Raw genomic sequence first — 24505 nt, forward strand, 5'->3', positions numbered from 1 at the left:
ATGAGAATCCATGGGTTGGTCAATTCATTGGGCTTCTCAATTGGGCTTCTCAATTGGGCCGGCCCAATTAGACACATTTATTATTTCTGGATAAAAATATTATAAATATGACAATTTTTTTTTTAAAGCTCAATTCAAATAAATAATGTTTAAAAAGATGAAAATATAACATATTTCAGCATGTGTGACCGTTACAGGTGTCTATCATCAAAAAAATATATTAAATATATTAGTGAAAGATGTCTATTAATTATATGTTCTGATATATTTATGGAAATAAAATGGAAACTAAGGGAAAATGTCCATGCAAATTTTTGTAATATATATATATATATATATAGATATAATTATATTTGTAACTAAATTTTAATTAAAATTATAGCAAAGGATTATCTCAAGTTACGCTAACTCACGTTAATGAGATTTCATTACTTTATGAATTTGGTCGACAAAGGGAGAGGGATTTCTCTCTTTACTTTATGAATTTGGTCGACAAAGGGAGAGGGATTTCTCTCTTTACTTTATGAATTTGGTCGACAAAGGGAGAGGGATTTCTCTCTAGTCTCTGCTAAGATGCTCCGGTCTTTGGTTGACGCTATTATGTGGAAAAAACCCCGATTTTCTCAAAGTACAAAGTTTGTTTGTTCGTGTGATTTGGGGATCTTTTGCTTGCTCCGAAAGGTAGTCAGAGCCAGCCTGTTTTTCATTAAACAGGAGGCATATGATCTACATCTCAGGGTTGATGAGCACATTGAACTATCCATGTGACTGAGTCCTCACAGCCCAAGCACAACGCACATTGAACTATCCATGTGACTGAGTCCTCACAGCCCAAGCACAACGCACATTGAACTATCCATGTGACTGAGTCCTCACAGCCCAAGCACAACGACGTAATTATCAGGGGCGCGCTCTACTATTGAGCTAATAGCCCGTCAGTATTGCCCGAAGGAAGAGGGCATGCTGCAAGAGCGGAGAGGAGTGGTAAGCGTAGGAGGCGTACCCAAAGGGCAGCGACAGCTATGTGGTTCCACGTCGCTAGAGATCTGCAGGATGGCAGAGACTTTGACTGCCTAGTATCTAAGGGAAGGGGTGGTTATGTTGATTGATCATATTTTAATTGTCAATATGTACTATTAATGCTAGAAGATCAAATTAACTAAATTAACTAATAAAATAAAGTTTATTAAAACATGTTATTTAAAAGTTAGAATTTCTCACAGGATCAATCACTCAAGGCACTGTTTTGGAGTCTATATTATAACTTTCTTAAGTCACCATATGCAAGTGAATAACGTCTTCCAAACAAGTTCAAGGTCCAGTTTTAAAGCCATCCTCCAGGCTTACCATATACACACTGGAAATTTTCATGTACATCATACGTGCACGCAATAGAACTTACTTAGACACATCGACATCACAAGTTCGACGAGTAAGCCGCTAGAAGTCCCGGTCTGGAAACAGGACGGGGGCAATCAAAGACCAGATGAACAATGCTGCAGTAGCCCAACTAGTCACAACCCGAACCCACACGGATGACCACCCGACATCGACCAACCTGCCACTCCCGCCAACAGAGCTAGTCCATCCAGTCAGGAGCATTGCTGAGTACATACTAGCAAGAGAGAAGATGATGTGGAAAAATGAATATGAATATGTAACTGGCTTTGCCTTCTCTTTTTCCTCGTGCTCATCTGACTTCTCCAATGGAAGCAATGGCTTTCCTGCCCATTTGACAGAGAACCAAGAATGTCATACCTAACGAGCTTAATACACGAGAGGCTACAAACAAAATCGAGCGAGAAAATCTCTCTCCCCACTTGAAATGGAGATTCCCCGCCCTGTTAAAGGACATGTCCCACAAGAAATTTAACAAAGTTGCCTATAAAATTAATATATGAGGCAACAGACAGAAGTCATGAACAACTTAAAAAATGGTTACGATGTCCAGAAGTTTGAAGGAAGTACACCCAATCATATCTTGCTTAATGTAATATTAGTATCATGCACACTTCTTAGGAAGTCAATAGTAGAAATTTCCAAAGTTCAAGATTTGTTAGTTCTGTGTATGAACGTGAACCCAATCTCCATTGAGACAATTGAAATCAACACATAAAACATAACCTTATATAATACTGTGTGTTTCTGAACTGTAAAAGCCAAAATAATAATAATAGTAATAGTAAAATAACTTAGCAGACTCTTACCCGCACCGGGTGAACTTGGAGGAGAAAGCAAGGTTGTAGAAGAACCAGCACGAACAGCAGAATAGACTACTGATAGAACAGTGGTGAGAAGACCCAAGGCAAGAGTGCCAGTAGAAACAGCCTTGGAATGCTTGTGGAGACCATTACATTCATAGTCTCTTGGTTCACTAGCAAGCCCACTGTAACAGAGATACATGCAGTACAACGAGATGACTGATGCAGGTAAAACACTGCCACCAACCTGTTTTTTTCATCAAGATGAAAGTAATAAGAGACAAAAAGAAAGAGGTCCTCTGTATTTAAAAAAGTCCCCAAATGCACGTCATACTTGATTATAACACTAAAACATATATATATATATATATATATATATATACACATCACAGGTTTACAATATTTTTTAAATTGAGATCCAACCACTGTATTAACTTACAATACGGTATCATTGTCCAGAAGAAGGGCATTATTATTATTATATTTTTCATTTTTTATTTTTTATAACCGGTCTCCCCTATACCCGAGGACACTCAGCACTGCCTCAAGACCCAAACCTGGGAGGCATCAAGGATTTTTGGTATTAAGTTCACCCAAAGGTTTGAACTTGTACCGCTAGCTGGTATGACCAAGAGACAATGAAATGAGTATCATGGTACAACAACTTGGTCATTAGCCAAATCTATTATCAAGAGCCTTATAGTTACAGCTACCCATCAATGGAGGTAAAATGAGAACAAAGTAATTCTAATTTGTAGGGCAAAAAGATAAACGAGAGGAAGGGGAAGGAGATATATATAGATATGCACAATCATGAATTGACCTCTAATGAGACAGTTTGATTGATGCAAGATGAAAGAGGGAAATACTTACTGAAGGGTGTAGTGCAACAACTGTGAAAACAAACGCAAAAATTAGGGCCATGACTATAAAGAAGGTGTTGAGCCCACAGTCATGTCCTGATGGTGTGAACCAGTGAAAGAGAAATCCAGACGAGACAAATGTTGCAAGATAACAGAAANGCGGGGTTGATTGGTCAGCCATGGGGGATTGGAGAGTGGGAATCTGAGAGATATGAGGATGAGTTTCCAAATATAAGGAGACAAGAGAAGAAACTAGAAGTCAACAAACCAAAATTGCTCATCATATCCAACCCAGGTGTCATTCCATCTGTGAACAAAATCCAGCAAAAGAACAACTTGGACGAGAAGAAACAGTCCTGAGCCAAATTTTGATATAGACTCTGGAAATGTCGAATATGTTAATACCATTTTAAAGAAAGAAGAAGGAAAAGTATCTCAAATTAAACCATTTTGAACAGTCTTTGTAAAACATCATTCTAATTTCTGACATGCTGAAATAATTTCTTACCATAAAAGGCAATAATCTCATTTGGAATGAAAAACATTAGTACCACCAGAAGGAACCAACAAATAACTTTCACCATCCATCCACCGTGGTGAATACCATCACGGGGATCCCTTTGACTTTTTACACCAACCATCATTACAGATAGAATGGTGAAGAAGAGAAAATTTCCCAAGCTAACCCGCAAGACTGCATCAGTTTGAAACCAATCTCTGCTAGGTGTTTCATGGAAAGTATTAATCCCTGAAAGAAGACATACATTAAAAAAAAAAAAACTGTTAAACACTTCAAAAGTATCAGTCAAACCAGCTATGTGATTTGTTTGGAGACAGGAGGAAGTCCTTTTAGAGTTGACAATATTTCATTATTATCCAACAGTGGTTCTGAGTAGTAAGTACCACTTAATGCAGCTAAATAACAAACCGCAAGCTTGATGATTAGAAGCAACAGAAAAAAATGCTTCCAAATGGCCAATAACAAATGCCCTTGGCTAAAAAAACAGCTGATTAATCACAAGCAATTTACACTAGACGATTCTAGAATAATAAGAATATATCTACATTATAAGTAATAAGTAATCTGTAAAAAAAAAAAAGGGATATCATAAAAGTGATCTCATCTCTCAATATGACATCATTAATGTCTAAGAGCAATAGATGCATTTGGAAATATAAAATTCGTGAACGCTTTGAACCCGATCGCAATGTATAAGATATTATTTTACACTAAAGGAAAGTTTCTTGCATTCCATCTAGATTCTGCAAAATAAGCATAAGATAAGATGTGGCTAGGACAGAAACAAATTACTCGACCATCAGCGCTTGCTTGTTCTACGAATCCATAGACATTTAAGAAAAGGAAAATTCATGACTCACAAGGGATCTTCTCCAGAAGGGGAGCAGCGACCTCTCTGAGAATCCAAGAAACAATCAGAGAGAGTGCGAAGAGGCCACAGTATGCAATCCTTGCAGACCTACGGCTAATACTCGAAACAACCGTACGGCATGCATCACATGCGCAAGCTGCACAGCACGACGCAAGGCAAGATGCTGCCCACATCTTTTTTCCTCAAACTGGCACCAGTTTATAAGCTTAGCTGCCAAGTAGTCAGACCCAAGTCAATGGAAAATCAAATTGTAAATCTCTTCACATTTTTATCAAAAAGTGAAGTAAGCGAAACCCTAAATTAGACGAATAAGTTATCACCCAATGAAAAAGTACGTCAAATAAACCTAATTCTCCATAACCGAACAACTATTTATTTCCAGAAATGATCGAGGTAATCGTATTAACAATTAATAAAAGCAGCTACATGAATCCAATAACAAATCCTCTGATCAACCTCAAACCAACACCAATATCGTCTTGTTCGATTTTTCCGTGATCGTTAAGACCTAAAGGGTTTTCCTTTGCAGAGATAAGTAACGCGGAAGAACACTAAATTACAGCAGAATCAAGAAATTGATCATAGAATTACCTCAGAAGATATTTTGAGGACAAAATTCCCAGCAACTCGAACGATCGTCTGGAGATGAAGATTCGAAACCCACTTCGGTTTGTATTTTGTCGTTGGTCTCCTTTACAGCTCTCGTTCCAATTTGACCCCTTCACGCCGCTCTTATCTTAGGCTGGTGACTCGACCGGGTTCGCGTCAAAATCCGTGGATTCGACCGGTCTATTTTTGGGCTAAATTACATTTTTTTTTCACAAATATTCTCGCCTAATTTCAATGAGTCTTAAAAAAATTTCATACTTAATTTTTATTTTTAAATGTTAAATTAATAATTATACTCATACCCTTTATATTTTATTCTAAAATATTTTTTAATTTTCTTTTTAAATACTCTTACCCATTTAATTAATACATTTAACTTTAAAAAAAAAATTAAAAAAACATATTTACTTAAAAATATCTATAAAATTTTAAAGGTAACATTAACGTCATTTAAAAAATTTACCATAGACAAAAACCATTTATTGGCACCTCATAATTATCTATGATCGTTTTAATTTTATTTTAGAAAGTTTATGAATATTTTTTAAACCTAATAGTAACGGTAAAAGTATTTTTATATATATTTTTAATTTTTTAGTTTTAAAAGAAATTAAAATGTGTTTTTTTTTAAATAAAGTTTATGAGTATTAATTAAACATTTGAAAACTCCAAAGTATTTTTTAAAACACGATTGAAATTAGAGTATTATTTGAAATAATTTTAAAAATTCAATAATATTTTAAAAACAAAATACTATTGATTTTTATTAATTTTTTTAAATGTTTAAATACATTATTAAAAAAAATTAATTTGAAAAAATAAAAAGTATTTTTATTAGTTTAACATATTTTTTTTTTCATAAAATTTATTATTATTATCTCATCAATATACAAATTAACTGTGGGTTAAAAATATTAAGATTAATTTGAATTTTGAATACATTAATTAAATTTAGACAATTAAGAACATAATGACTAAATTGTATCGGATCACAATTTCAATAAATGAAGCGAAATATGCCGTTTAATAACCGTTTTAATGGCGGCCATAGCCCCATCCAAGAGCCACCCACCATCGAAGGGGCCGATTTACATAGCTACCACTCATCACCCACCCGCCTCTCTCTATATATGGTATTCCCACGTTTTTTTCAACTGTGGAGACCGCGTGGACGGCCTTTCAGGCATCTTTTTTCCCGGAGCCGAGGCGCGGCCAAACCCACGGCTCCACATAAATATCCATTCACCTCCTTCCGTTTAATTGACATCCATTTTCGCGTTGGGTTGTTCGCGGGTTTTGATTTTGTAAGTCCCTTTCTCTCTCTCTCTCTCTGATTTGATGTTTCACAATGATGTTAATCGCTTGAAATTTCCTCGATTGGGGCTCGGCTTGTCGGATTTTGGCTGTGTAATGGGAAGTAGGTTTGAAATTTCCGCGATTGGGTTTGGCCCCATCGATTGGCTTCGATCTTCCGAGGCCACGCATCTCATGAGTTTCTTTGTTTATTTCACTCGCGGTTGTTTATTTGCTTGGTTCCTTACGTTCTTTTCGGTGGGGGTTGAAGAATTTAAGCCACGACTTCGAAATGATAGATTTGGGATTAATTTAGGAACATGGAGGAAGAATCTCATTTCTGCCGAATGTTCAATTGAAGAACCTATGTAACTTTGTGCTGCTTAAAATGTTAGAATATAAAGGTCAGAAACATGGGACTTGCTCATATTAATTAACTAATAAGGTCCAATGTCAAGCCAAACATCTGTTCTAAAGGTAACGGGGGAAATGTTCTGGCGTACAGGTACACCCGAATTTTGGGGATACTTGCAGGTCGTTTTCATAATTTTGACAATTAACGAGTCCTTTAATCCTTATTTATGAGACGTTCTAATCGCTAGCTTTTTAGCTTATTGAATGCAATTTACTGGGTTATATCAAATTGTTAGGCTACTTTTCCAGAACTGGTCTTTTCATGATGTCATTTTTTCCCTTTCGTTTCTATTGCCATTAGACCTTGGCCTGCCTATCTTAAAGCTTAAAATTTCTGAAGCTATCCTGATTGCAGTTTGATTGTTGACGGAAAGGGCTGTAAGTTACAACAAAGAGTTATATGATTGAGTTGTGTTGATTTCATGTTCTAGTGATGTGCTTTCTTGTTATCTATTTGGATAAATTTTGAGGCACCTTTTGAACCTGCTTGGCTGCTTCTTGGTAGATTTGTCAGAATATGGTTTTCTAGATTATGTCATTCTTATATGATATTGGTGCGAAAGGAGATCTTGGCTTTCTCCATAATGCATTGGAAGTAATTGTTTGATGAGCTGTTTCTCTCTCAATTAGACTGTGTCGTACATCATTGAATGCTTTACCATATTGTTTTCCTCTAATATGTGTGTGTGTATACCATCCATAAATTATGATTAGTAACGTTGATCCCTCGTCAACTCGGTCGATAATCTTTTCTTTCCTCTTCTTTCCAAGAGATATGCTTAATGGGCCGAGAACTGCATCTCCGTTTGTTGTGTAAGCTTACGTCAGTTGTCTGCTATAAGATAGCTAGTTTTGGGGTGTTTGTTGAAAAGCTAATCCGACTTGGCTTTGATCTCTCGTGACTTGTATTGTAGTCCTATTTGCCATGACTGTTTTGGGGAGGGTTGGTTGCCTCATGCTTACATCAGTTGGCAATGGAAGAGTTGAGAACTACACCAGGGTTGGTTACTTGTTCGCATGTGTTTTGCATCCGTTTGTACTAGAGCTAAGAGATTGAGAGTTGTGCTAGTGTATGAGATCTCACATCAATTGGAGAGGGGAACGAAACATTCCTTGTAAGGATGTGGAAACCTCTCCCTGGCAGACGTATTTTAAAACCGTGAGACTAACGACGATACGTAACGAGCCAAAACGGACAATATCTACTAGCGGTGGGTTTGAGCTGTTACAAATGGTATTAGAGTCAGACACCGGATGGTGTGCCAACCAAGACGCTAGGCCCCTAAGGGGGGTGGATTGTGAGATCCCACATCGGTTGGAGAGGAGAACAAAGCATTCCTTATAAGGGCGTGAGAACAAAGCTTTTTAAAACCGTGAGGCTAACGATACATAACAGGCCAAAGCGGACAATATCTACTAATCGTGGGTTTGGGTTGTTACATAGAGTACAGTGCCAGTGTTTGGTCTTTAATTGTATTATATCTGGAATGTCTTGTTCTGGGTGAAATCACCACCAACGATATTAGAAACTGAGATCAATTACTCAAAATATGCTACAGACCCTGCTCTATGAACTCCCCTCTTGTCGTGAACAAAAATTAAGAATCCTGTAGCAAGTTATCTAATCTGTGCTGTACATTTCAGGCTACCTGAGGAGGTTGGATCATGCAACATGGTTCTTGACAGTGCACTGTCTTCTCCTCACAGGAGGTCTCCATCATTCTGTAAGTCCTTTACGGATGAGTTGGATGGTTGGTCGACTCTCGTTCGGCGACATCGCTTCCTCCTGACGGCACTTGTCCTCCTGACTGCTCTTTGCACAATTTACCTTTACTTTGCTGTCACCTTAGGCTCTTCCTCCTCTTGCTTTGGATTGACTGGGGCGCAAAAAGCTGAGTGTCTACAGGAGCTTGTAAAGACTTCCATGGCTAAAGGGAAGCTGAAAATTCTGTGATACTAGGGAGCTCGCCCCTTTTGTTTGGAGACTTGAAAAGAAGAGGGAAATTTTTTTAAGTCAGTCAGTTTGTCATACAAGGCCGTGTAGTAAAATCTAAGTGAACTCTCTGTACAGTACATGATGTCTGATAAAAGATGCATTCTTGATATCTAAAAAAAACTTCAAAAAATGCCTTAGTTACTCATTTTGGTGCCTAAGATGCACATCAAATCTGTGTTGGTTGACTCGGGAATTGCTATCTCGATAAAAATTGATAATCGTAATCGAGAATAGTTCTAACCTATCGGTCTAAACATATACAATGCCGCTGAGGAGTTTTAAATATTCTTCTCCACGTGATAAACTAATATAAATTTATGAGATGGTTGGTTGAACATAAGTAATGTTTGGCTCATGAGATGGTTGGTTGAACATAAGTAATGTTTGGCTCGCCAGTATTCATTACACGATTGAGTTATCGTTCATTTGACGTTCTTCACATCACATAAACTCATAAACTCAATTTAGAAAAACATCTTTTATGTTATACACGTGACATAATAGATATTTAGGGTCGGAAGAATATTGAGAATAAAATATTTTAAATGAGAAGTAAGTTTTGAATCGAATAAGCTCAAAGCCAAACAACTCTCGAGCCCAACCAACCACGTCCATGGACCAGTCCAGCCGAGAGATTCAAGAAGTATAAGTGGTAAGATTGAGTCTTTGACCTTAAGACAACTCCACAAACCCTAGGGATGCCAAGCAACGGGAAAAAGCTACATGGCCACATCACCCTCCAACCAACTCTAGCTCGACGTACTTTCCAACTCTATTTTGATGACTCGAGCATTAAAGTCGATGCGACAAACACTATATTTGTATATAATTTTCTTCGATCACAAGTCATCTCATCTTGAATTTATAATTGAAATTTTATGCGAATCGATAGATTTATAACATTTTTCAATAATGTTATTATCCATTTCAAAATTATGAAGAAAAGAATAAAAAAAAAACAATTTAAAGAAAGAAATCTTGGAGAGGGTAACTTGGAGTGAGAGAAAGGGATGATGCTATACATGTACACATTCACCCACGCATACATACACACACACATATATATATAAACACAGCATCATCCCTTTCTCTCACTCCAGCTTACCCATCGCTCAGCCGGAGAGACTGAGCTGGTTACTATCTGGGAGAGAAAACTGGAGAGACCGAGCTGGTTGTCATCCACGCCTATCAATCAAAGTTCATCAATGGCTGAGCCTCACACGCAGGAAGAGCATTTCGACGTCCTTACCAAAACTGGAGAGAAGACTGGAGTTTCCAAGCCCAGGCACGATTTTCTTTACTATCCTTATTCTTCATTTTGTTTGCTCATACACGTTCGATTGGTTGATTGTTAATTTTAGACCGCAAAAGTAGTTTACACGAGTAACAATTGGCACGTTCCATCGCTGATTGATGCAGTGATTTTTGTTTGATGCGAGTTCCTTATTTTCTAACTATTCATCCATATCCATCAAGATGATGGGACAGTGATAATCACACTTTTCGTCTTCTTCTTTTAATGTCCGTAGGCCTTTTGGTTGTGTAATTAGATGGGTTTCGTGTCTCATTGTCGCTGAAAATGTTGGTTATCTAGCTTCCAGCTTGAAACTTAATCCTACAAACTGCCAAGTGCTAGAACACCGAAGAAGTCAATTCGTCTTCTTGTTGCTGTGATCTTTTTTTTTTGTTCTCAGCTGCAAACAGGGTATGTATCACTTTGTGTAGTTGTTTGGGCTCGATCTTGCTCAAGAGTATCATGGAACCCATTATCTGTTGTATTTTAGCTGTGTATTCTGTTATCTGATAGTTTCATTTTGTGTTAAGAGTACTAATGTAAACTGTTCGTTAAGTCTTATGTAATTTCTGATTCTTATGGAGTCTGTATATCCATATATTCTCATGGTATCGGAGCACGTTCTCTGATTTTCTTTTCTCTTTCCATGAGTGTCTTCTTCTTCCTTCCACGACTCTCCATAAGCTCTACAGTGATGAGTGTTTCGACTGAGATAGATTCGGAAAAAAGTAAATGAAAAAAAAAAAGAAAAGGAAAAAGATAAAAAGGATTCACCATGTGATTATTTTTACTAAACAAGCTAAATATTTCTCTGTATCCATCATAAATACTTTACTGGACAATACAGGGGAGCTGTTCATAGAGATGGGGACTACCATCGGGCTGTTCACGTGTGGATTTTTGCTGAGAGTACACAAGAGTTACTTATCCAACTACGTGCTGACTGCAAAGACTCTTGGCCTGGGTTGTGGGATATATCCAGTGCCGGCCACATATCTGCTGGCGATTCATCACTCGTGACAGCTAGGTAATACTGTTGATGGTTAATTGTCTTTTCATCTAACTAATCAGTTACCGTTCATGTTTTAGGTTTTAAGACAACAGAGAAGCTTCTATAAAAAGATACGAGCATTCTCTATTGAATGCAGGGGTCAAATTTCATTTATCATATTATCATTTAAATTCACGGTTTCAACTCTGTCAATGGAGAAACAAAAATGTAGAAAATACCTCATGAAGTGTGTCAACTTAATCAAGGAGTTGACAGATTCCAGTAACGGTAAATGAATGTTTTGTGTATGATAATTATAAAGATAACTTTTCTGGATGTCCCTTAGTTCCAGAAAATTATTGGCATACAAGATAGCAAACTAGATTGCTGGATTCCAATTCTGAGTGTAGTTTGGTTTGTATGTTTTAATCCTGCTAGGCTCAAGGCTTCTCAATTGAGTTCACTCCCCAGCTTAGTGATCATTATTCTTCGAGTGTTATTTCCACAAATCGGGATGCTTTTATTCATTCTTCCTCACTTATTTTGTTATTTTCCTTTTCTCCTTGTTCTTTCTCCTTTGAGAATCCGTGTCCTTGAGCATTTTTGCTTCTTTTAATTAATCAATGAGAAGTTAGTATTTGTTAAAAATCCATTTTCTTCTCTAATTAGGCTATTGGATAAATACTAAGGAAAGCCTTCATACTTTTGTCTTGAAATGACCTGATTAGTTCTGGTTACCTGCTCAAGGGCTTTAACTTTTCTTTTTGATTATTTTCCCTGGCTTGGACAATATGGCACCATTTGTTGGTTCTACATTGTGATTTCCTGGTGTTTCATTCCACTGCTTTCTAAATCATTTGTTACTGAAAAAATGACGAAGAAATCTACATGTACTCTTTCAGGAGGGAGCTTCAAGAAGAGCTTGGCGTTATTCTTCCAAAGGACGCATTTGAAATGATATTTGTTTTTCTCCATGAGACGTTAGTGGATCGTTCCAAGTAACCGTGATAAAATTAGACATTGCATATGATGTGCTTAATTATATCCCCGTTTTATCTTTTAAAAATAAATTTTATAGCTAAGTTTCTCTCTGTGATCAGTTCAATGCCTGCATATTGTTTTTTTTTTTTTTTTTTTTTGGTTAAGAAAATTTGTATGCATGTGAAGCAGGGTTTTCCATAGAAAATTTACCAGAATTTTGTTTTTGAAAGTAAGATCCCGCTTCAAAGTCTATGGCTTGAGTCCTTGCTTTCCTATCAAGAGAACTTATAGTATTGTATTTGGAACTCCATGGATTTTTTCGATGGAATTTTGTTTTCTATATAAAAAAAATTATAGGGGTTTCACCCTCTTAATTTTTTTCCTTCTCCAATTCATTGATCATGGACAATATGCACATTGATCCACAATCTGTATTATTTTAGGTCTGAACATCTTTGTTGGCAGTGTAATTGATAACATCTTTCAATGCTATCCAACAATATCTAGAGGTCATGTCAGCATTTTTTTTTTCTTGTATGGTAGAAATAACATATAATATGACATCTTGTAAAGTGTATTAACGGTTGGTATACATTGGCATATTAGTTCAATTCTATTTTGAGGTCTTCTAACAGAGTCAACACCTGTATTGCTTGTTATTTTTAATGATTTGGCCTTGGATTGATATACAGCATCACAAATTGTGGACAATTTATCAATAATGAATTTGAGGACGTGTATTTGGTAACAACATTGGATCCAATCCCTTTGGAGGCTTTTACTCTTCAGGTTAATCATCTATTTGTTTCTCATTTAATCTTAACTAGGAATATGAGTCCTGCAGCTTTCCCCCCTCTTCTTTTTTGACATGTTAAATTTTGTTTGTGCTTCCATAGCCAGCAAAGCATTCTTGAAAAAAAAAAAAAAAAATTCTTGAAAGACGTAAGACATTGACTTACGATATTTGAACTTCTAAATTTTTGGTAAGGGGTTTTGGGGACAAAAAGGTAGTATAGAACCAAATATATGCTTAGGTTTGAAACGGATTTATCAGTAGTTGTCCCCACCCGCATATGTTAATTGGATTAAACTTCTCATTAACTTATAAGCTCCAATGGTAAGATTACATAGGTGTGCTGTGAGCCTGTGACCTTCATCCTAAACTTGCATCTTCTAACATCTTCGAACAAACTTGGATATACCTCGCCTTTCTATTCTAACAGTTAAATGTAGTAAGTGTTGGATGATGGAAGTCCCACATCGGCTAATTTAGGGAATGATCATGGTTTATAAGTGAGAATACTAACTCCATTGGTGTGAGGCCTTTTGGGAAGCCCAAAGCAAAGCCATGAGAGCTTATGCTCAAAGTGGACAATATCATACCATTGTGGAGAGTCGTGTTCGTCTAACATGGTATCAGAGCCATGCCCTAAACTTAGTCGTGCCAATAGATTGGTAAATCCTCAAATCCTCAAATATCGAACAAAGAACTCCTAAAGAAAAGGAGCCAAGCCCCTCCTCGAAGGCAGTCAAAAATGACTAAGACTCCAAAGGAGTCAAGCCTCGATTAAGGGGAGGCAAGGAGCCAAGCCCCTCCTCGAAGGCAGTCAAAAATGACTAAGACTCCAAAGGAGTCAAGCCTCGATTAAGGGGAGGCGCACTTTGTTCGAGGGGAGGTGTTGGATGATGGAAGTCCCACATCGGCTAATTTAGGGAATGATCATGGGTTTATAAGTGAGAATACTAACTCCATTGGTGTGAGGCCTTTTGGGAAGCCCAAAGCAAAGCCATGAGAGCTTATGCTCAAAGTGGACAATATCATACCATTGTGGAGAGTCGTGTTCGTCTAACAGTAAGAAACTAGAATGCGGTAGGATGGTTTGATAATGGCGACCGTTCTTTTCAACTCTTCAGCACTTATTCTTTTATTGTGGAGACAGTAAGAGATGCTGGAGTTTGATTATAGGCTTATTGAGTTCACAAAGAATCTTCCTTACTTTGACTAGACAGAACTTACACCTGTTGATTGGGAATAGTTCACCGGGAAAACAGATATTTCTTGGAAACTGGGGCTGCAAAGAAATTATAGAATTTTGAAGACAGACTTGAGATCAGGTGGAGATGGCAGTAATAAAGGCTATTCAATGCTTCTGCAAAAGCAAGTTCAATATTCATTTGATGTAGACACCAACCAGAAGAGAAAAATCTAAGATTTGAATCATATTTCGGTTCCTGTAGTTTCTTATTTTTTCTATTTTAATCTCTAAACTTTCAAATTTATATTTTAATCTTTAAAACTTTCAAAGTCTTTATGGTTAATTATATGATAATCTTTTAACTAAAAGTCTTAGTTTGTTCGAAAACTTGATGTCTAACTCACTATGTATATTTCAACATTTATTCACATAGACATTACTTTGAGAAGTTACATGGCCATAAAACAGGCAAGCACCTATGTTCATCCACACTGATAGATGTCAAGAATAATGGAAACGAAATCGAAGAGAAAACCACTATGGTTTGGTCTAATGGTCAATAAGAGCCAATAAAAATAGTAAATGGCTTAGAGGGAGTAAATCCAAACCATGATGACCACTTATCCACGATTTAATATTCAAGAAGTTGTCTTGACAACAGAATGAAAGAGGGTCTGATAGGTATCCCAGAAAAAGAAAAAAGAACAAAAGAAGTAATTGCACATCTTCGTTGTAGTCCATGCTTGAGCTTGAAAGGCTATTGCAATTAAATGAACTATGTGCCTAAAGAAGTAATGGCCAGAATGCATTAGAAACTGAACTGTATGAGACTATGAACATATATTTTGCTTTAAATTTGATGTAGGAATCAGAAGTGTCTGCTGTTAAATATATACATTACCTGGAGTATAAAAGCTTACTTGCAAACGAAGATCCTGGGTATGTCCCATATGATGTAAATGGGCAATATGGTCAACTTTTTGACATAATTACACAAAGGTACGTTGTTGACTGGTTTAACATTCTCGAAGAGATGATTTACTTTTTTTCATTATGAATTTTGTATTATTCAATTTTCAAATAGAAACATAGTGAACGATCTTACTTGAACAAGATCTGTTGTATAGGCTGTAGAACTGTCTCCTTGAGTTCCAATAGAAAAATGGTGAAATTGATCTATTGTAGGATGAAATATAATATTATAGCAAAGCCGTCAGCCTTTCATCTCTTCTATCTTAAAGTAGTAATAACAGATGAAACATTTTCGCTTACCTTCTTTGCCTGAAATATCCGCATGTTTTTTTGGGTCTTTTCATAGGATAAATTGTAATATATTCTACCTTTTGGGCTTTTGTACATCTAAATGCATCTTGGTGGTGCCACGGATATAGTTAATTCTTTTCTAATTACGCTATGACCCTTTTTGATTGGAAGGTCTAGTTACCCTATCTCTCTTCCCCCGGCCCTTAGATTGTTACTTTTTCTCCTTTTGTTCTATTACACACCTTAGGTTTCTTATTAAAAAAAAGGAAGAATAAAAATAAAATAAAATAAAGAACTGAAGTGAGAGGGAGAGAGAGAAAGAGCATTCTTAAGCAAGAGTAAGATGTAATCTATTTATGTTGTGGTGTATAGTAAGTCGTAACACCACTATGCTTCAATCTTATACATGCAACAACGATATAATCTACATGGCATGATATGTAGATTTTACATTTAAAAATGTATTTCGTCAATTAGCTGTAATCTCTCTCACTCTCACTTGCCCACAAGCCTGGAGGTTCTAGGATCTGAAGAATCTCATTTCTTGATTTCGTACAGGCAAAGTTATTTTTGCACTTGACCCCATTTTTCCCCTGCAAATTTACTTAGGTACAAAGTGGACAATGTGGCACGGAGTTTAACTTTACAAAAGCAACTGCAACGCTATGCTTCTGTTTCACTCAATGTTGAGGTAGCTACCGTTTTGAACTTTTAGCTCTATCTGGCTTATGTCAGAAGATGCCTGTGCGTTTTGTTTATAATATTTGATTTTATAACGATTCAGAGTTTGCTATCTCTAAATGTTATAGAAGGCTTTTTATTTATGAAGTAGGAAAAATATCTAATTACGCATGTTAAGGTTTGTTGCTCCTACTTTATTTCTTTTGTTATTATTATTTTCATCAGAGAACTGAAATTATCATTGATCAACATTTTCAAATGAATGGGAGAACAATATGCTCTATGAAGAATTCTAGTTGCCTAGATACAAGTAGATATAGAGGGAAAAAATTCTGCAAATGGAGGGGACAGGCACCTCAAATGACATAATAAAGGAAACATGACCGAGTTTCCTGTGTATTGATACTCTCATGACCGAGTTTCTAAGTATATCTCCAATATCTTCTCTTGTGTTCTTTCTTTTATTCCTTTATCACAGTTGTATAGAAGGATGAACTGTGCATTATGTGTGTTGAACTTTGAACTATAGGGTAGTAAAGGTTCAAAAGCAAATAAAATGCAAGCTTAAAAAAAATATCTCTATCAGATTTTGGTGTAATGCATTCAGTATTTTAGAAAAATAGTTATGTTTTCATCTTCATGAAAGGGCACTTGGTCTTTTTATATATTTTTTTATTTATAGATCTAACATTTAATGTTTCTAAAAACTTAGACATGGAAATACTGGTGGTATTGAAAAATAAGTTTTTCAATTCTTAATATAAACAGGAACTTAGAAAAACAAATGCAGCAACTCGTTGATGGGGCTTTAAAGAAACTTATTCCTTGTGCTGACAGGGTTTTAATGCAATATCCAATGACTTTTTATTATTTTATTTTCTTTCTACTGGCGTTTGCCTTAAACAATGAGTGTGTTTCTTCTCTGTAGTTGGAAGGGCTTACAGATGCGGATAAAGAGGCTCTGGATTTACTTATCAAGGCTGCTGCAATAATGGATGAAATATTCTGCCTGCAGGTTCGCATATACATTTTGTGAAGTAATCTTATAGGGGAGACTTTTATAGCTTGCTTGCTTTAATTTTGTGGGCATAGGAAAGATACAATATGTGGTTAAGAGTTAGGCTGAAAAGTTCTTGAATGTTCTTTGATTAAATCAGTTCTGTGATGGAATATCTCTCAAGAGACACTGAATTTGTTTTGTTACGCAAGAAGAAAACATGTTGACACAGTTTAATCTTATCAGTTCTGTGATTGCAATAAAATCAAAAGATGGTTGAGATAACTTAAGCAGGATGGTATCTGCTCCAAGGCTGTTGCATAATGTTTTAGTGTATTAGGCACTTCCACTAAGACAAGGATGATATTTTGAATCTTTAAACTCGTGGCTATTGGGCTAGGTATGAATATTTTGAGTTTTTAAAGCCTGTATCGGCTGGTTGTCAAGGGCATATTTACCGTTTCCTAGTTTCTTAGAGGAAAGTGATTAGAGTTTATGTTGTTAAGTTGGGGTTGGGCAAATGTCGAGTTCAGTGAGTATTTCAATTTGATTGGATTTGGAAAAGTAGGGGTAAGGCTCTTCAGATCCTTCCTCTGGTTTCCTTATCAACATCAACATATTCTTAACAAAACCCAGAAAGTTACTGTGGTTAATAATGAATTATTTGTTTTCCTGGTTAGATTACTAGATAGTTACTGTGGTTAATAATGAATTAACCACCTTTGTAAATAAAGCCCATTACCCTGTGAGCTAAGCCTGATATAAAGGCCAAGGCTTCCTTTTGTTCAATGTTTCCCAAAGAGGATTAAATACTGCCACAATGCTTTTTGGTCCCACCAGGGACCTGTGAAAGAGTAGAGATAGAAGCAAAACATAAACGAAAAAGTGGTAGCATCCACCAAAATGAACGGATAATGGAAATATTTCCTACCTTCTCAAGAATAATAATAAAGCAGTGGAAATGATTCTCAATTTTATTCCGGAGCTCACCAGTTAGAAATCATTTGTTGTTCTTTCATAAATTTAGTAAACTATAGGAATGAGAATGAGAGAGAATGATCCATTCCGGCATTCTCTTTTCACTTTAAAGAGAATCCTTTCTTTGTTTCTATTTTTCGTTCTGACCCTTCTAAATCAAAAAGCTTTATGAAACTGGTTTGTTTCCTAAATCATTGATTGATGGTGATGAGTTCGTCTAGAATTTATGGTTTCATATTATTTTGTCCAGGTTTGGTACAGTAATCCAGATTTAAGAGATTGGTTGGAGAAGCATGCTGCTTCATCGCAGTTAGATGAATTGAAGTGGGCCTATTATCTGATTAATAAGAGTCCATGGTATGTTATCTTCAGATCAAAATTTTTTACAATTTTACTAAATGTCTTAATTTTTTAATGTTCATGCACTTCTGCTTATATGTGCATTAATGCGGCGTCAGTGGGTGGCTGGTTGCAAATTGCAGCTTTCTGTATTTCTCCACTGTCTGCTAATCTTTTTTATTTTTTATTTTTCTTTCTTTCATGACTTAGTCTTCTTTGCCAATGTGTTTTCTTAAAAGCTGGACTAATCTCCACCTCAATAAATTATGTTTCACTTTCAACAGGTCTTCCCTTGATGAAAATGATGCATATCTTACTACTGCAGATTCGGCAATAAAGTTGCTTCCTGAAGCAACTAGGCCAGTTTGTGGGTGGTGTGGCCTGAAATATAAAGCTGCATTTCCATTGCAGAAACCTCCTGGTGCAAATTTCTACCCTCCTGACATGGACAAGATGGTATGCAATGAGTATACTTAGATTGATAAAGAAAAAAATTATATGCGTTCATATAAAAGAAAAAAGATTTAAGATGCAGCGAGTGCAACCTCTTGTTACAATCTTGTAGGAATTCAAACAATGGAAGGACAGTCTGACGGAGGATCAGCAAGATGTTGTTGCAGGATTCTTCAGCGTCATTCGAAGACATAGTGAATCTAACTTAGATTTGTCTATTTGCAGTAGAGGTCTTGATAGCACAAATCCTTCGGAGGGTTCTATTTATGATTTGTACAATGTACCTTTTTCCCAGGAATATAGTTCTTTCCTGTCAAAAGCCGCTGAGTTATTACATAAGGCAGGAGATATAACTAGCTCTCCCAGGTAAGAGTTTTCCCAATTTTACATTTTACGTGAATTTTGTTAATTTCTGAATCTAGATTATTCTGCTCACAATGTTTTTTGAAATATTTTTCCTTTCTATAGCTTGAAGAGATTACTACATAGCAAGGCAAATGCGTTCCTCTCAAATGATTACTATGAATCAGATATGGCATGGATGGACTTGGTTAGTTTCACAAGTTCATTACATTTGCATAATATTGCCGTGAATGCAATACATATCTAGTTAATTTGTTAGACATGGATTGCTACAATGGGAATCCTGAATGGGGATGTATAGGAATTGCTTAGGTACAGTTCTCATTTCCAATGTGTCAGTTGAACTCTTTTTGCTTTTGTTTGTTGTCTTGTCTTGTCTCATTTTGTTTGTGCGTGTGTTCTTATTAATAAGAAACAGAGAATGGGATATATTTAAAAAGCACCAAACCGAGGAACAGCTTAGGGGCGGGGGGGAGGGAGTCAGTGCTCCCCGCCCAAAAAGCTACAAAAGAGAAGAGCCTTCCAATCGGAAACAATTATTAAAACTAGAAACATAAAAGAATTTCGTATGATTTGAGCACCACCAAGGAAAAGCATATTGTGCAATTTTACAAAAGAATTTGACGTTTTCACTTATTCTCAAAATATTTTTTAATTTCTAGAGAGTTTTGTTTTGTTTATTTTTCTTTTTCGGTCTAACACTTTAAATCAACCAAAAAGCATGAATTTGTTGTTTTTGCAATTTGCATGAGATAACTAATATCAAAGAACGTGAGAGACTATGCCGTAGTTTGAGTCATTAGTGTTCTCTTCCTCGTTCATGTCCTAGGTAGGGCTTTTGTTGTGGTGGTGATGGGGAGAAAAGGTACTTTAAATGAATGCTTATACCAAAGCATGTTTCTCCTATAGTTTTTGTACATTTTCTTTTTCTTATTGATGAATTATTGAACTTAAAATATACAACAACATTAATTGATCATTGCCACATCTGATCTATCTAATTATGGGAATTTAATAATGGATGTAATTGACTATTACCAGCACCTAGATTTATATTCCATAGCGAGAAAAATAGAGAAGGAAGTTGTACTTGATAATTTGTTTTGGTGTTCTATTTATAAATACGAGTCTTCAAGTTTTGCAATATTAACAATGTATATACGTGAGTATTAGACCATTTAAACAGCATTGCTGTTCCTTTTCTCTCACATTGTGTTTCTTCTCACATTTGTAGGACTCTAAGTTGGATGTTACCATTGGTCCGTATGAGACCTATGAAGATGCACTTTTTGGGTATAAGGTACCTATTAACTCAGCTATGTATTTTGCTTAGACATCGATTGTTTTTACCTTATTGGAATAAGCTGGATTCAAGCAGCCATATCTTTGTTTGGTGGCTTGAAATTCTTTTGAGAACTTTCTTTTCCTGAAACGAACTCTTTTTTCCTTTAAAATGAGAGCAAGATGTTGTGATATCTCCCATAGTGTGGTTCCTGTTTGGAACTCTATTTATTGCTTCCTATTTGGCACTCTATTTGGTGCCAGGTTTTATATCAAACGTAAATTTACTGATTGGTGTGATCCTTTCCGTACAGTGGGGCTTCATTAGTATCCTATTTGTTACTAATTTTTTTATAACAAACTTGAATCTACTGGTTTTCTAAAACTATCAGTTCTTGTCAGTTTACAACCTTCATATGCTAACGATGCTAAATTTTTGGATTGCATCAGGCTACATTTGAAGCTTTCATTGGAATTCGGGATGATAAAGGAACTTCTCAAGTAAAATTTTTTGGTGATAATTTGCAGGTATTTTTTGAACTGTCCAAGTCACATTATGTTTTCTTTTTTGTTGGCTTTTTTGGCTTTTTTGCTGTCTATAATGCACATCCAAGTTTAGTATCCAAAAAAGGTGACTTTCTGATCTTTTCTTGGAAAAGAGCAAAGTTTTTCCCCCTTGGAAAATAGTTCTAATGGAGTTCTTATTATAGGTTCTGGAACAAAATCTCCCTATGGACAATGCATACAAGTCAAAAGATGTTAGTGCTGCTCCCATTCGGGTTGTCCAGCTTCTCTACAATGCTGGGGTGAGTTAATTTTTCACGATTTTCACAGGTTCACATAAAACATTCGTTTATTTCATAAGACATGCTTTTCCGTAGTTTTATGTACATAAGTTTTATACCGAAAGATTGTGGAAAGAGATGCATATCTTGTGTGTTTTACTTGAGAATTGAGAATTATCATATCAAGAAATTGGATGGTAATTTATTGAAAATAATTGTGGAGACCAGTAGTTTCTACATGAATTGTTCAATAGCTTTGGAGTGGCAAACCTTGCTAATCTATAAAGTAGATCTGTATGACATTGAGATTAATTCGTTGGATTTTATCAGGATGTAAAGGGCCCTCAGACTGTTGCTTTTAATTTGCCAAATGACGAGCGAATTGTGAAAGACCGAGGAACATCAATGGTTATGCTTAAGAACGTTTCAGAGGCCAAGTACTGTACATTTTCTTTGTCGTGGATTCAACTGTCATTTTATCTTAACTTTGGATTCTCTTTTGGGAAATTATTGGACATATTTAGATGTGCTTGTTTTCACATTTTTCTAGGTTCAAGCATATTCTTCAGCCTATTGCTGATGTTTGTATTACGAATGAGCAACGTGGATATGTGGATTTCGATTCTTTCTTTACTCATACAATTTGCCATGAGTGTTGCCACGGGATTGGACCTCATACCATAACACTCCCGAATGGTAAAAAATCAACCGTGAGATTGGTTAGTACCATAAATTTTCTGTTTTGATATATCTGATTGTCATTAGTTCTCCTTTTTTTTCTCTCTCTTCTTGTTTTTATTATTTTTTTTATTTTTTATGCATATTCCCCTTGTACTGAGACAAAAATCTATGCGAGATTGTTAAGTTGAGTACTAATGTACTGTAAGTACTACAAATTTTATATTTGATGTTGTTTATTTTATCATTCTGGATATGAATGTTGCTTTCAAAATTAGAAAAGAAAAAAAAAACACTGGTTCACATGTTGTCCTCACTTTTTTTATACTTTAAAAGTATAAAAAAACTAATAATAAATGGAGCCATCCCTATTCTCTAAGTTATATAGATTTATCGTCTAGACTACATATCTAGTGACTTTAGTTGAAGAAGAATCTGTTGAAGGATTTAAAATTTTCGACTTGGTTAAGAATTGTAATTAGGTTGTAAATTTCATCAGTTGTGGTTCTCATCTTTGTATATACAAGGCGTTTCTTTCATATAGTGTTCATTCTTCACCCGACTATCAAAGTTCTTTATAACCGAAAACAAGATGTTTGTTTTCTGACTTTCTTGTTCTATCTCATAATTCTTCCGACTGGAAATTTCGTTTATTCTTCTGCAATTATGTCTCATGAATGGAGACAATTTCTTGGCTCGGATAGAAAGCGACCGTTGTGCTGCTGGTTGTTGAATCTGTTTGGGCTAAATTCTAGATGTTTACTTTTGTTGGTGTGTCCTGTGATTCCTAAGACCATAAATTTGGTTGGTATTTTATGAATGGAGCTGTGCACTTTTCTATTTCGAGCAATCTTGTGGTCTTGATCCTGCTGAATAACTCGACCCTCCACATCTATTTTTTGTTCCCAGGTTTTATTGGAGGCCTTTCTAGTGTATTATTGTATCTCTATTTTTTGTTACAGGAACTGCAAGAACTCCACTCAGCTATGGAGGAAGCAAAAGCTGACATTGTAGGCCTTTGGGCACTGAAGTTCCTCAACCTCCAGGTTGGTTGGTTGGATCCATCGACCTTCTTAACTACAGTATTTAAAAAAATTCTTGGGTTCACCGATCATCTATTTACTTATTTAATATGTTGGAATTTCAATCAGGGCCTTCTACCAGGAGCTTCATTGAAGTCTGTGTATACTACTTTCCTTGCGGGATGTTTCCGGTCAGTACGTTTCGGCTTAACGGAGGCTCATGGGTAAGCTAACTTGACATTGTTTCTTCCGCTTATGTTTCCTTGCCAAGCATCTTAGATTTTCGGTTTATTGGCAGAAAAGGGCAAGCCTTGCAGTTCAATTGGCTACATGAGAAAGAAGCCTTCGTTTTAAATCCAGATGAAACATTTTCTGTTAATTTTGACAAGGTACAGCCCTAGACGTCTAAATTTCATCTTCAAATGAGTTAGTCCTTGTAGTTTAAGTGTATGAGTCCTTCATTTTTCTTTTAAGGTGGAAGATGCAGTTGAAAGCCTAAGTAGGGAGGTACTAACAATACAGGCAAGAGGTGACAAGGAGTCAGCAAGTCGGCTTCTTCAGAAATATGGTGTCATGTCCGAACCATTGAAATTAGCATTGCAAAATTTAGAACGAATCCAGGTAAACGCTAACAAATAACACAGATTCACTATTACATTCAAAGATTGAAAATTCCAGTAATTACATCAAGAACATATATCTTAATCTTTTACAAATACACCACCCTGTAATTATTGACTCCTATTGATAAACCATTGAATAATTGAATTTTTTCAATAAAATATGACTTAAAATATACTATGAGATATAGAATTGGTAAATAAGTAAACTAAATAGTTGTTAAGTTGATGGGATATACTAATGGTTGGACATCTTGATTGGTTGATGTGTTTTAATATTTATGAATTCTGTTTCTTATTGAATTATGCCATTTTGAAGTTTACCCTCTATTTGATTTACTAAATTAATCTTCAGTGTTCTGCATGCCTATATTCTAGGAACGAAAATTTGAAGGTTGTAGATTATAGATGGGGTTTAAAAAATATATACAAAAGAAGATCATTTAAATGAAATGCATCATAGCCAAGTTTAAATATAAGACACTGATAGTCTATTAAAGGTGAACTCATGCTGTAAATTTAATACTATATCGATGATTAGAAACTAACTAGTTCCCTTCCACTTCACAATTTCAGGTACCTGTGGATATAGCTCCCGACTTCCCCATTGCCAACAAAATATTGGGAAAGAAGACTTTGCCTTTGTGCTGAAGGGTTAGTATTGGAGGCAATTTGGAGTATGATTATTGCTATGGTGTGTAATAATAATTTGGCTGTATCTCTCATGTTTGAAGAGTGTCTTTTTCCTTCAAGAAAATGCATTAAGAAAATGCTTATTGCTATGGTGTGTAATAATAATTCGGCCATATCAGATGTGTAATAATAATTTGGCTGGATCTCTCATGTTTGTGGAGTGTCTTTTTCCTTCAAGAACATGCATTAGTAATATTTCTTTTGCCCATCACGGGCTTTATTGAGCTCAGACACAATGTCTTATACTAAAAAGTGTTATATAATTTACCTCTGAATAATGAATTGATAATTTTATTAGGAACCGTGACACTCCGAGATGTTAGGATATCATGAAATTGTTTAC

At 35.8% G+C, this 24505-nt stretch overlaps 3 protein-coding genes across 3 annotated transcripts; 2 read left to right on the forward strand and 1 right to left on the reverse strand.

Moving 5' to 3' along the window:
- Positions 1–1227: 1227 nt before the first annotated feature.
- Positions 1228–5178, reverse strand: LOC111807171 (probable serine incorporator). The gene is made up of 7 exons (XM_023692762.1): positions 5047–5178; positions 4445–4665; positions 3573–3812; positions 3329–3444; positions 3075–3266; positions 2208–2448; positions 1228–1724 (listed from the first exon to the last, which is right to left on the reverse strand). Exons 2-7 carry the CDS (start codon positions 4626–4628, stop codon positions 1441–1443), a joined length of 1257 nt encoding a protein of 418 aa, XP_023548530.1. The 5' UTR covers positions 4629–4665; positions 5047–5178; the 3' UTR covers positions 1228–1440.
- A 3237-nt stretch (positions 5179–8415) lies between these two features.
- Positions 8416–8912, forward strand: LOC111806485. The gene has a single exon (XM_023691824.1). The coding sequence runs from the start codon at positions 8444–8446 to the stop codon at positions 8723–8725; it is 282 nt and encodes a 93-aa protein (XP_023547592.1). The 5' UTR covers positions 8416–8443; the 3' UTR covers positions 8726–8912.
- A 932-nt stretch (positions 8913–9844) lies between these two features.
- On the forward strand, positions 9845–24391 carry LOC111806601 (nudix hydrolase 3). Its single transcript, XM_023691976.1, has 21 exons — positions 9845–10052; positions 10909–11088; positions 11955–12032; positions 12726–12822; positions 14875–15008; positions 15882–15963; positions 16882–16968; positions 18179–18285; positions 18552–18723; positions 18833–19086; positions 19189–19270; positions 20318–20383; positions 20815–20892; positions 21075–21170; positions 21480–21586; positions 21700–21868; positions 22790–22873; positions 22979–23073; positions 23148–23238; positions 23324–23470; positions 24046–24391. Exons 1-21 carry the CDS (start codon positions 9973–9975, stop codon positions 24118–24120), a joined length of 2361 nt encoding a protein of 786 aa, XP_023547744.1. The 5' UTR covers positions 9845–9972; the 3' UTR covers positions 24121–24391.
- Positions 24392–24505: the final 114 nt, after the last annotated feature.

Source organism: Cucurbita pepo, chromosome LG12 (genome assembly GCF_002806865.2).
Source record: "Cucurbita pepo subsp. pepo cultivar mu-cu-16 chromosome LG12, ASM280686v2, whole genome shotgun sequence".
NCBI classification, from domain to species: Eukaryota; Viridiplantae; Streptophyta; class Magnoliopsida; order Cucurbitales; family Cucurbitaceae; genus Cucurbita; species Cucurbita pepo.